Genomic DNA, 14,174 nt, shown 5'->3' with positions numbered 1-14,174 from the left:
TGTCAATTTAAACGGCGGGGTAGGGTACATTTTTTTTATTTTACCGCAAAACTCCAAGCGTTACCGCACTTTTCTAGGTATCATTGTAAAGCTGAGACATTGGGCTACATGATGAAGTATACATATGTCCGTTTACTTTATTCTGTAGAAAGAAGAAGTTCGTAGAATAAAAAGAAAACTTAAAAAAAAAAAGATTTTTGCCTCAACGAGGTATAAAAAGTAGCCAAAAAATACAAAAATGCTTCAATTTATTTTTGGCAATAAAAAAATCGTAAATGGGAGGTATAAGGGTACCTAGAAATCATATTTTGGTTGATGAGGTGGGGTGCACGGGGGTTATCTCAGCTCACGTACTAATATACTTCTCTGCGCCGCTCACCATCGTGTCCTTCAGGAATGATAAATTGAGTAAAAATATACAATACTGCGTGTAGTGTTTGTTTATAGTAATAAAATTTGAAGAGTTACCAAACCTTTCACCGGTATAAGTAGTATTCTATTAGGTAACAAATTAGCTATCAATAAACGCAAAAATATGACAAGCCTTTCTTAGTGACAAATTTGGACGGTATCAGCTTTGTTACTTAGGGATAAATAATTGATAAGCTAAACACTCCTTACGGAAGTTCCATCTGTATACATAATCCTCCAGGGTATTTCATATATTAGTGTGACACAATGGCAATATGTTGATTTCTTTCAAGAAAATCAAATCAAGTACAACAAATGTATTTATTAATTTGATTTTAATATACATTCAAAATCACAGTCAAAAGTTTTCAAATATCTGCATTTCTCAATCATATAGCTTAAACCTTCGTCTGTAATGCCATAATTGTGGCCATACATGTAAATTTTAATCTCAGTTAAATTTACAGCATGATTTGCAATGGAATACAGACTTAAATCGCTGACGTTAGATAATGAAAGAGTTAATTTGTGCAATGATGGAATGTTGGGTAGATCTACAAATGCATCGTCGGTCAAATAGGACGCTCGAAGATCTATGGAAACATGAACATTTCGGAGAAGGTATTTCACTGTGTCGTTACTCTGTGCAGTTACGTGTAATGTTCGTAAATTTGGTAAAGTAGCTATGCGGTCAATAATTGGAACCGAAATGTCAAATTTAATGTCCAATTCTATTAATCTAAGCCATTCATGTTCCGCAAATTCGTCTTTTCCAAATAGAGAAATGTTCAAAAATCTCAACCTTTGGAGATTAGGACATTTCTTGTTGATTTTAGCGAACATGTCGCTTTTTGTAATATAGCCGTAGCAACATAAAGATCGAAGCTCAGTAAATTCTGCGTTTTCCATCAAATGTAATAATCCAGGCACATATTTTGAGGAAATCTCTAGTTTTCCAAGTTCATTTGTTTTTGAAAGTACCTCCGTAGCATGAAAGCCTGGATTTGAATACTCACCTTTCCAATTAAGAAAGAATGGCATTACACAACAACGCCTTGGAAATTCATAACTCACCAGTTTAGAAAGTTTTCCCTGAAGTTTACCATGTCTAGCAATTTCGTTCCAATGTTTACAAACAAGAGTAACAGCCTCAATGTCGATTGTGTTAGTTATGTAGGAAAATATATTAACCAAAATTTCGGGTGGTAAATCATTTATTTTAAAACGGTCCATTTCGTTCGTTCAGTATTCAACCTTCAACCTTCCATAGCCTCTTCTGTTTTGTTTGTATTCTGAATAGTACTATCGTCCAATTTTAGTATGGATCGATCCCATTCTACTTTTCCTCCTTCTGTAATCTAAGAAAAGATATATATAAACTAAGTATAAACTGTAAGTATTAATGTAGAACTTGTTAAGTATTAATGTAGAACTTGTTGTTAAAAATTAATGTAGAACTTGTTGTTAAGAATTAATGTAGAACTTGTTGTTAAGTAAACATCAAATTAAATGACAAACATCATTCAACTTGTTTTATTATTCGCATTAACAACTGCAAACTAAAGCTAACAATTTGAAGACTAATACTGGCCGTTTATTATGCGCAAGTCTAAGAAAATTAAGCCGTATGTCTTTGTATCTCAACATTAGACGACAAAGTACTGATTACAAAACTATGAATCGCTGAGAGCCTTATTTTAGCTCGGTAACGAATAAAGTTTTGCTCGATAATATTGAAACGGACCCTTTTGAACAGGAGGCAGCTCTGAAACAGGGATGCGTTCTTTTTCCAACGTTGTTCTCTGTACTTATGAATGATCTTTTCTAAAATGCTACAAGCACAAGACTTTGGTGTTGAAATAGCGGGTGATTTTATAAAAAAAAAGTATGTTATTTGCTGACGATGTAGTTTTAATTTCAAAATCTGATGAACTTCAAGCTATACTTGATATTGCCGATCAATTTGCTAAAATGTGGAATTTGTGTTTTAATCATAAAAAATCTAAGGTATTAGTCGTTGGTAATAGGATTGACAGGAATACATTATGGCGTCTGGGATCAAATGGGTTAGAAGAAACTAATGAGTATAAATATCTCGGTGTATATATTTCGCGCACACTTGAATTCAGATTTCATATCAATGATTACCTAAGAGAATAAGTTTAATTACAGTGTTAGGCTGTTAGGCGAACACGCCCATTTTAATCGAATACGGTTTGAGGTGCGATATGGAACTCTATTTTACGCCCGTCGCTAACGTATGGATGCTCAATATGGTTTACGAACTCAAAATCGCTTCTTGAGACTTTAGAATCGTTTCAGTATAAAACAGCCAAAATGATTTTCAATGTTAAAATGAACATTCCTAAGTCGGCCTTACTCCAAGAGCTTGGATAGGAATCGATCAATGATTTTATGAATAGACAGAGAGTGTCATTCTTTCAAAGACTGTATGAGTGGACCAAATTATAAAAATCAAAAGTAACCTTTTTACAAGAAACCCATTTTAATAAGAAACTAGTAGAAAATGTATTTAAAGAAACAAAAGAGGATTTTTTCGTAAGTAACAGATCGGGCGCTAGTCGAGGAGTTGTAATACTAACAATAGAATAGACTACAAATTAATTGATCAGTTCGGAGACGAAGAAGGAAGAATTATTTTAGTCAATGTCGAAATCGAAAATATGATCTACAAATTAGTAAATATTTATGCACCAAATAAAGAGGGGGAACGTAATACTTTTTTAGGAAAGCAAACAATTTTATTAGCGAAACGCAAAAGGAAATTTGATACTGGCGGGAGATATGAACGATGCACTTGACCCAAACTTAGATCCTAAAGTATCAATTCATAAAAATAGGAAAACAAAACCAGTTAATAGTCTTAAAACCCTGATAAAATCAAATAATTTATTTGACATATGGCGTTATCTAAATTAAAAAAAGTTACAATTCATCTGGAGACGGAAAACCCCACCGCAAACTAGTTGAATTGACATAATTTTGTTAAAAAAAGATTTTCTACAAACCGTTGAATCTTGCGACATTAGACCAAAATGATCAAGTAAATAGATCATCAAGCAGTGTCTCTAAAAATACAATCTTTAAAAGAAAAATATAAGGGGCCAGGTTATTGGAAAATGAATAACTCAATATTGGACAATGATAACTACGTCAGAGGACGTTTCCCCTATTGGTGCACCTGGCCGATGCTCCCAGTTTTTAGTGGAGTCCCAGTTGCTCATTCATGCTTTTGTTACTTTGTATGTATGATCTTAGTGTTTTTTGTATGTCTGTTTTCCATGTCTGGTCTTTGTACCCTGGATTACATTCTTTTGATTACCGCTATAACCTTGGTTCCCTTGATTATTCTTTCAGTTAAAAAACATTTTAATTACAAACCTTGAAACGGATTTACAGTCAAGCAGATTTGATCCACGCTTGTTATGGGCCATGTTTAAAATAAAAGTTAAAAACTTAAGCATAGATTATTGTAAGGTTAAAGTGAAGAAAAGAAATAACGAAATCATTTTTTTTGGGGGGGGGTGGAAGGGGGGGCTTAAATAACTTATCACTAATAAAAGATGAAAGTGTGGCTGAACAAACTGCCAAATCAGACAATAAACTAGAAAAAACATTACGAATGTAAAGCTAGCTAAGGGTGTACAATTAAGATCAAGAACAGATTAGCTAGAAAAATCTTAAAATTGAAAACACCAAAAAGAACAAACAACTGATCATCAAGAAATTCTAAATTTAGAACGTGAATTTTATAAAAAAAATCTTTATACTTCTAATCAAATAGATGATCAAGTTTGCACATATATCAATGCAACTAAATCGACATGTAAGATAGACAAGAAAAAAAGTAAAACATGTGATGGTTATATTACAAAGGCAGAATCAAACGAAGCCATTGAGAATTTAAAATCGGACAAAAGCCCAGGGTTAGACGGAGTAAGTATCAAATTTTATTTAAGAATTCGCTATGATAAAAAATTTGTCTATTGAAAAATAACATAAATATTCCATGTGCATATTGCGCGAAATGCAATAAACAAAATATGCACATGGAAAATTTGTTATTTTTCAATAGACAAAATTTTTATTATAGCCACTTCTTATAAATTAATTTTAAAACATATTTTTATCTTTAAACAAGAGAAAAGTAGCTCTGAATTTAACTGAATAAGGGTGTGTCAATAGTTTTATCCATTGAGATATAACAAAATTATTTTAACCAATCAGATTACAGTATTTATCTCAAATTAATTTATAGGAAATTTTTGTTGGTGAGAAATGTCAATTATTCTTACAATGAAAGACAACTCGCCTTTTCACAAAGACAAAGCCTACTAAATCTAATCTTTAAGAAAAATGACCCAACTGACTTATTTCACTTTTAAATGCTGATTACAAAATATTATCATATATACTAGCCTCAAGAATCAAGCCACTACTAAACAAAATTATAAACTCAGATCAAACAGGTAATGTTCAAGAGTAATCGAGGGAAGCAAGGTTTTTAGGATTTAATTTATGACAAATACAAGATCTGATAGATTACGCCGATAATTTGCAGAGGGGGCTGTATTGTTCATAGACTTTTCAAAAGCGTTCGACATGCTAGAATGGAGTTTTATATACCGTACCCAGACTCACTTTGGTTTCAATGAAGGATATATCAATTGGACACGAACCTTATATTCAAATATTAAAAATACTGTATTTAAAAATGGGTGGCTATTCAGACCTCTAACTAGAGGGATCCGCCATGGATGTCCAAGTTCATCCCTTATACTTGTAATGGCGGTAGAAATCAGATAAACCTTAAATGAACAATGCTATACGTAGGAAGATGAGACAGAGGAATAGAATTCACTGCAAAGCTAAATCCTCTGAATTGGAAAAAAATATTGGGAATTGAGAAAGGTTGTTCTTGATGGTTTTGCCTCTAGTACACAAGGTATCTCGGCAGGTGTACCACAAGGTTCAGCACTTGGGCCCTTCTTATTCTTAATATACATAAACAGTATTGTTGATGGTATAAGCAATCACATTCGACTTTTCGCTGATGATACCTCACTATTTGCAATAATTGATAATAATGTTAATTATGTTACTGAATCTTTGACAAATGATCTTGGGCATATGAATACATGGGCAAATAACTGGGCTGTGAATTTTAACCCGTCTAAAACTGATAGCATGACTTTTTCACGAAGAAATATAAATTACCCTGTTATTTACTTTGGTCAAGGTGGAGAAGAAATTGGGCAAGTTGACCATCTTTGTCATCTTGGCTTAAATTTCCAAAACCATGCAAATTGGAAGTTGCATATTAATACTATTTATAAAAAGGCCTGCTCTAGACTTAGTTTATTGTGACAGCTGAAACACTCACTTGATAGAAAACCCCTTATTACTATTCTTTAGCATCTATACGACCAGTTGTAGAATACGCAGATTCTGTCTGGGACAATTGTACTCAACAGGAGTCAAATTTATTAGAGAGTGTTCAAACTGAAGCTGCTCGGATTATAACTGGTTTAAGGAGAACATCATCTCTTAAGTTATATGCTGAACTTGACCTTGAGAAACTTTGCAACAGGCGAGAAAAAAAACATAAACTTATAACATTTTACAAGATAATAAATGGTCTTACACCTGACTACATGTAATAAATGGTCTTACACCTGACTACATGCAATAAATGGTCTTACACCTGTCTACATGCGAGAAATGGTCGCTCCATATTATCCAAGGCAACATAATTATGCCTTGCGACAGAAAGGTCAAAACTTTATCTTATTATAATAGGTTTTTACCTGCTACTATTAGATTATGGAATTAACTTGATCATGAAACTAAGAATTCACTAACTATAACCTCATTCAAAGTGAAACTTGATAAAAAATATAAACCAAATACTCCGCCAAAGCAGTTTGACTAAGGAATAAGGAAATTCAATATCATGCTTTGTCAGTTGAGAAATGAAGCCAGTGATTTAAAATTGCACTTGTTTCATTATTTCTTAGTAGATTGTCCCTGTTGTCCATGCTGCTCTAGTCCATTTGAGGATAATTTTCATTACTTCTTTGACTGCCAAGCATATATTGATATTAGAAACATTCTTTTTTGAAAATCTGTCACATATGTGTGTGATTATTGATCTTGATCTCCTGTTATTTGGTGACCCAAACTTGAATTATGAGAACATGTTTATTATTAAACAAGTTCATCAGTATATTAGAGATTCAAATAGATTTGTTTGACACTCTTTTATCTAGTTAAATGATATTGTGACTTTGTAAACCTTTTTCTCAAAACATCAACTATGCCTACTATTTGTATATACTTTGCATCTTTGTTCTTTTTATTTTCATTTACAACTTACATCAAAATGAAAATTTCCTGCTATAAATAGTTTATTATTTACATTTCTAGTGTCAGTAATATCTGTATTTTTTTTGCTTTCTTGTATTTGATTCTTTTCATTTCATTTGAAAATTCCTTTCTTCTTTCCTTTGTTTTGTTCTCGCTCTCACAATATTTACACTATTAATATACTGATGAAGATAACTGTTGTTGGACTATGTAGCCATCCTATGTACTTTAATTCAGAAATTAAAATTTACAGTTTCTATGTAATAAGAAGCAGTGGCAATAGGTCATTTCATATAGTGACAAATCAGTAATAAATCAAATCATTTATATTCTATTGCACTACTTGTGTTTACACATGTTACTCTAAAATCCATTGTCCAAAATGGCCATGGCCTGCTGCCACATGTCTATTGATTAATAATTCATATATCAAATATTGTGTTATATTAATAATTGTAATTTTGTACCTTGTACCATGGAGAGTGCTTATATAGGCTTAGCCTGTGGCCCAATCCATTTCAGCTTTATACTGAATAAAATACTGTTTAAACTAGAAATCATGGCGCGTGAACTTCGGCAAAATAATGATATTACGGGAATAGAAATAAACTTAAATAATAGCACTCGTTGTATAAAAATGACTCAAGTAGCAGACGATACAACTCTATTTTTAAGCTCTAAACCTAATAGAAGTTTTCGGTAACTTTTCTGGTCGCAAGATTAATAAAGAAAAAACTGAAGGAATATGGATTGGTAAGCTAAAACACAGCAAAGACAAGATTGATGAAATTAAATTCATCAAACAACCCATGAAGGTTCTAGTTATCAATTTCGGAAATGGTAAATATGAATGCGATAGACTTAATTGAAAAAACAAATATGAAAAAGCCAACCATTCTCAAATCATGGAAAAAAGAAATATGTCAATAATAGGTAAAATAATGATAGTCAAAACGTTCGTTTTATCACAATTTTCCTATTTAGCAAACATAAGTATAATTGTCAGATAATTTACTAAACAATTTAGGAAGGGAAATTGTCAAATTCATTTGGAATAGTAAAATTGAACCAATTAAAAGACGAACTATTATATCCAGTTATAGTGAAGGAGGGTTAAACATGACGGACATCAAAAATTACTTTGCTGCGTTGAAACTAAAATGGATTTCAAGAATCATAGAATCAAAGGAAGACAACTGGGCCGTATTACCCAGAATGTATTTGAATCAATTCGGATATAACAAAAAAGAAAATTCCAGATTTCTACACTGATATAATTAAAAACTGATTGACAATAACAGAATGCAACCAAATTTTAGGGAAGTGGAAAAACAAGTAATTTGGGGTAACAAACATACGAAATTTATAAATAAAATACTTATTTTTCAAAATTGGATTGACTGTAGTATTTTTTTATGTAAATGATATTATAGACGAAAACGGAGAAATTTGCGACAATAAAATATTAGGTAAATTGAAAGATAAACGAAACCAGATCTCTGAAATTTCAACTGTTAACGAATGTATACCAATTGCGACAATAAAATATTAGGTCAATTGAAATATAAACGAAACTGGATCTGAAATTTCAACTGTTAAAGAATGTCTACCAAAGTCATGGTTACGGTCTTTAAAGACCGAAGAGTCAAGCAATTAATAATAGCGTCAGAACGGAATGGAAGAAAATATTGAAAAGATTCGAGCACCCTAGCATTTTATAAATACCGTACAAAAACAACATAGCTAAAAATATAGGTATCGAAAATTTGAACAAGATAAAAGTCTTACTTTTATATACAGACTAAAGTGCAATAAGCTTAGAATGTTTAGGGGGAAATTAATCAGCTATATATTACCAACAACGGAAAATCTGCATAAATGACGAATAAAACCCTCAACGAACTGTATAATTTGTAAAACTGTTGATAATTACCAACACTTTTTTATGAATTGCTTAGCAGTAAAAGAATTTTGGACCAAAGTAAGAGAACTTTTAATCAAAATTAATTATGATAAAAAAATCATGTTGAAACATCTAGTCACAGGATATAAAATACATGATCAAAATTATTAGGCCATCAATATTATATTCACCGTTATTGATTTCACTATTTATAAGTATTATTACATGTCAAAGCTAAGAACAAAGCAAATTGATATTCTTAGTCTTTTTAAGAATGAAATTATTCAGTTTGTCACCATCAACAAACTGAATACATTATATCCCAGTTTGGGATACTCACTGAAATATATACTGAAATATATATCTGGCCGAGTGGTCTAGAAGTGGATTCGAAGAGTCCATCGCAGAAAGATCAGTCGCCAAATTTTAGCTATAAAGTGAATCTCACCTAATTTTTCTCTAAGATGACCTTGAATGAACATACTTCAGAATTTTAATGTATAAACATATGTCACTGAACTTGATTTCGAGATAATTGAGCCCTAATATTATGTGAATTCTGTAGGAATTTTTTTCACAATTTCGCGTAGTATTAAAAATTAATAAATAAGAATTCTTGTAAATTTATCGAAAGAACAATTATTGACATTCTTGAGGTCAAAGGGTAAAAAGCGAAACTATACAGTTTGCGTCAGAAAAAACCAAAACTCCCATTACATTTTTATCAAACATTTTCCCGCCAGTTATTTCCCTTTGAAAAGGGCTTTTACAGTTCATGTTTGTAATTTAACCAAACACATTTTTATGTAAAACAATTCTTTTGAAATGTTTTGATCAAATAATTTTTACCTCATTTAAACACTAGAAGTTAATTGAAAATATATATTATATTCGTATTAATTTGCAAAGAGTAATCAAGGGAACCAAGGTTATAGCGATAATCAAAAGAATGTAACCCAGGGACAAAGACCAGACATGGAAAACAGACATACACAACAAAGAACATAAAGTAACTAAAATCATACATACAAAGTAACAAAAAACAAATGAGCAACTCGGACTCCACTGAAAACTGGGAGCATGGATCAGGTGCACCGGTAGGGTAAGCGTCCTCTGCTTTTCTAGAAACACCCGCCGAGTTGCTCTTAAAAAGTCAAGGCCGTGGTAGACAAACGAGGAAAGGAAAACTATGACCCGTTGAATAAATCAGTTTCATGGTGCAGATGGATACACCATAACGATCCACGAGTTCATGATGACGACCATAAAACTTCTGTTGTAATGACTTCAATCTTGTAGCAACATAACCCTGTTCCAGAAGCCTATTTGTTAGAGTTCCGGTGCGATAAAAAAATCTGCGTAGTTTCGGTAAGCTCTGGCATAACGTATGAGTTGTGATATAAACACTCACAAAGATATAGGAGCCATATTGGACAAAGTACACTACAAACATATGGTATACACTAAATTGTCAGATACTAAAGTTCATAGTTCTACATAGATTGACAAAGCCTAAGGTAAAAACACTGGTCCAAAAATTGACATTAACCTCACTAAAATGAAATAATAGATTTCTTAACTGATATGAGGTAAAATCAAGTAATTTATAATATGAATTTCCAAAAATCCACAAATCCAAAGAATTTCAACAAGCGGTAAAAGTTCATCAATTACTATTCCCTACTTCCGGAGCTCGGGATACAGCCATATTTTATCCTGTTTTTGCAGAGTTACGTCCCGTAAGAGCAGGTATAATTTCGAAGTTCCTCTAAGCGATGTTCGGATTAGGGTGCAGAAAAAAGAGGTAACTCGAATGAAAACGGAATCCCCAGCAGACAAACACAACGGTGTTTCTAAAATTCACAGGGTGTTTCATTTTGTTGGTAGGTTACATAAGGATGATTTTCATTTGTATCCCGGGTAAAGAAAATTTATGGCAGGGTCAGTAGAACGAGAAATTACCCTTTGCCTTTCAAGATTTTCTAAAATATCGTCGATATCGGATGGAAAACCTTACGTGTTCCGAATAGATACCTGCTACAAAGGGAGATAAATGTTGACAAAATGTTGGTTCCCAAGTCAGGAATATGTTGAGATAACAAGACGAACCGATTTACAGTTATGACCTATAATAGCATGTCCGTTCAGTAATACTCAAAGGTTAAGTAATAAACTTGACATTTTATTAAAACTTCTCAGCCAGATGATACCAAGCTTTATAAGTAACGATTTTAATTTCTTGAAGTACATACCAGAACAAGTAAGTAGAGAAACAGTTCATGTAATCTTTGATGTAACTACTCTCTACACTAGTTAACATTCTGTACATACTAGGTTTAACGAATTTTAGATTGATGAATTTCAAAAACCAAAACGTTCCACGATTTTCCAAACAGTTTATATTAGTAGGACTGAAACTTGCACCTGAAACTATCTTTCATGGATAACCAATTTTATCTAGAAGTAAAGGCAACAGCCATTGGTACAAAAGTCATACCCACGTATGCCACATAAGTGATGTGATATCTGGATAATTTTTCAGATAAATGCTAACATGAATTGCAAAACACATAATCTGATATACTTGGCATTATGTCCAACTTGTGGAAAACAATACATTGGCAAAACTGGGGATGTCAAATTTTCAGAGAATTTCAGCTAGTCACGCATATAATATATGATTGTAGATACATGTTGTATGTATTGTAAAAGTGTAAAATGGTGATAAATTCTAATATTGAGTCAACGAATTCTTGTAAACGATTTTCCATCACAAAAATGAAAAATTGAATTTCTGGCAATAAATTCATTAAAATGAAGTCATTAAATGTCACGAATCTCCTTGGCAACGACTTAACTTTTACCCCACTTTTACGTTCACACAACTAACCCGGGTTCACCTCAAATTAACTACACCCAAATAAGAGGGGTGATTTCAACTCGGGTTCGCTTCAAATTAATCATAAGGCGTTCAAATTACCTAAAAAATATTTTTACATTATATTTAGGTAGCTGTCTTTATATAAATCAGACAGGTGATTCATGCATGTCAAAAACCACCAAATTCATTTTCATTTCTTATTCAGTATCAGTTACAGACCACTTAACCAGTGATAGTTTTTCATTTGGGTGTTGCGCTTTTGAGATAAAATTTATATAGATTGTACATGAAATTAGCACTTTGTAAGAGTTATCGTTCTTGACGTTGTTCGATTTGGTTGATTTTAGTTGGAGATAAATGTACGATTTTCTCAAAAAAGTAGAGATCTGAATATAGAAAGGACAACTGTTACATCAAAATATAGCTTATGTAGTCGAAGAGCTTTATTTGTTCGGTGGGTTTTTCTTCGCCATGAATCACTTCAATTTGGGTAATGCTTGAAGTTTATTTGGACTGTTACTTAAATACATAATATTACGTGCATAGTATACACGTGATATTTGGGAATTTACTTCGATTAATATAGTTAACTTCAGGGAAAAGATTTGGTCTTCTCTATATTTAGATGAACTTCCCTGGGTATTTAACAGGACAACTGACGAGGTAATTTCAATTTTCCAACTAATCAAATTAAAATACCTTTGTAAAGATTAAAAGTATTTGAAAATATCTCGTTAATGGTCCATTGAACTTCTTTAGACATTTGTTTTATTAAGCGTACATTTTATAACATGTTAGCATTTATTATTTAATATTTTAAATCCAAGGTTACCTGGGTGGTTTAGAATTAAAACATTGAACAGTAAATATTGTTTAATGAAATAAGTACAATTCATAATTATCTCCTCGATTTTGGGGGATCCGGCTAGCGCCGACTCTAAAATTGTTTACACCATTGAGTTTTTGACTATAATCCCCACTTCCTTTATAATAATGCCAGTTGCCCATTAATATTTCAGCTTTTGAGAGAACATTCTAAACACAAGGCTTCTTTTGTAAGGATATCTATGCGTTTTTTTTTAAATCGAACAGCTTCTTTGGTAATATACCTATACGTTAGTCTAATTATATTCCGGACAAAAATCAGGAAAAAAAATAGTGAAGACAACTTTATCATTTGGAACTGATTTAAAATAAGCGTAAATGTAGAAGAAAGTCGACGTAATTGACTTTTTGAAAGATAAAAAGTAACAAATGCAGACACACTAGTCTTTGTTGTTTTTGCATAAATTGAATTTTTTTAAAAATCACGTGAGCAACAGAACAGGAAAGAATATCACTGATGTGCTTTTTATAATTGAGGTTTGTTATTATCATATCTCTCGGTTAATATTATAGTGTCGCCAGAGGTCCGAATTTGATAAGTGCTTTTTGGGGACTCCTATCTGAGGTTGTAGACAAGTTGCTTCTGGAAGCGTGTTGAGAATGTTGTCATTAATATTCATAACTGTTTAAAAATATCCACTGTCGGTAATCAGGAAGTTGAATGATTTGATAAGCGCTAAGACATTTACAGATGAAAACCCCAAAAATGCAGTTGCCGAGCAAAACGCGAAAATTTATGTTTTGGACTGAAGAACGCATGAACAGACACAGGTAAAAGAATGAATTAAAAAAATACGAGAAAAACCATTCTATCGTTGGTACAAAATTGCATTTACAGAGTTAATGTAAAATATTATTATATCAAAATTACCGAACTCATGATCACAAATAGCAGGGACATACTAAATACTACATAAACGAGTAAGATTAAAACAAAAATGAAACTTGATAGTAGACGAGAAAACAGATAAGTGTACCGACATTTCATAGTTGTTGTAAACTACATGTACTGACCTTCTGATAAAACCTGATACTTCACTGGACGGAACGTACGTATAACAGACGAATGCTCTATTGTTACTATGTATTATATTTAGAAATTTTATCATGCTTAGTCATTCTTTTCATTTTAAATGTATAGTAAATATTTTAAATGTAGTAAAAATTCAGGTCTATGCATACTCTTTACTTAATGAAAGATCCAACACAAGTATACAATATATGGCATAAACGGCTGCAGAAAGCGGAAAGACGAAATCTGGCAAGATGGTACAAACCGCCGAGAATAGAATTGGCTAAGGTAGGCGTTCCGCTGCTAACAGCGGTAACGAAAGTTCCTCCGTGCATTACTGAGTGAACAGGAAGTCCGATCCTTACATACGCTAAACCATATTTAAATCACGCATCCCGGTAAACGAGGTTTGAAAGATTCCGACTGGTACCATTCGTGATCCGGCCGCACTGGTAACAGACAAAGCCGAAATTTGAACCTACCTTCCCGTGGTACCACTAGAAGGAAATATATAATATGGTCTATCGTAGAATTTTATGACCCTGACCCCTCTCAACTTGCCAGTTTCTGCTCGACATCAACTGCAACAATTCTTAATATTTATTATAAATGAAATAATGATATAAACAAACAAGATAAAAATGGAAAAATGACTACTTCAAATTTCAAAAATAATTATATCAATTTTAAATGCT

General features: G+C 32.3%; 1 protein-coding gene across 3 annotated transcripts; it reads right to left on the bottom strand.

Moving 5' to 3' along the window:
* Window positions 1-718: 718 nt before the first annotated feature.
* On the bottom strand, window positions 719-13,882 carry LOC148629913 (uncharacterized). 3 transcript variants are annotated; one of them, XM_088559687.1, is made up of 2 exons: window positions 13,745-13,882; window positions 719-1,769 (listed from the first exon to the last, which is right to left on the bottom strand). In XM_088559687.1, the coding sequence occupies exon 2, from the start codon at window positions 1,642-1,644 to the stop codon at window positions 736-738; it is 909 nt and encodes a 302-aa protein (XP_088415813.1). In that variant the 5' UTR covers window positions 1,645-1,769; window positions 13,745-13,882; the 3' UTR covers window positions 719-735. The 3 variants fall into 3 exon arrangements, with proteins under 3 accessions (XP_088415813.1, XP_088415824.1, XP_088415804.1); XM_088559698.1 differs by having other exon boundaries at window positions 13,650-13,829; XM_088559678.1 differs by lacking the exon at window positions 13,745-13,882 and adding an exon at window positions 13,482-13,618.
* Between the last annotated feature and the right edge of the window lie 292 nt (window positions 13,883-14,174).

The sequence above is a fragment of the Perna viridis genome, chromosome 1 (genome assembly GCF_037379345.1).
Source record: "Perna viridis isolate PV_CMFRI_1.1 ecotype Kerala chromosome 1, ASM3737934v1, whole genome shotgun sequence".
NCBI lineage: Eukaryota > Metazoa > Mollusca > Bivalvia > Mytilida > Mytilidae > Perna > Perna viridis.
This window is presented reverse-complemented; position numbering and strand designations above follow the sequence as displayed.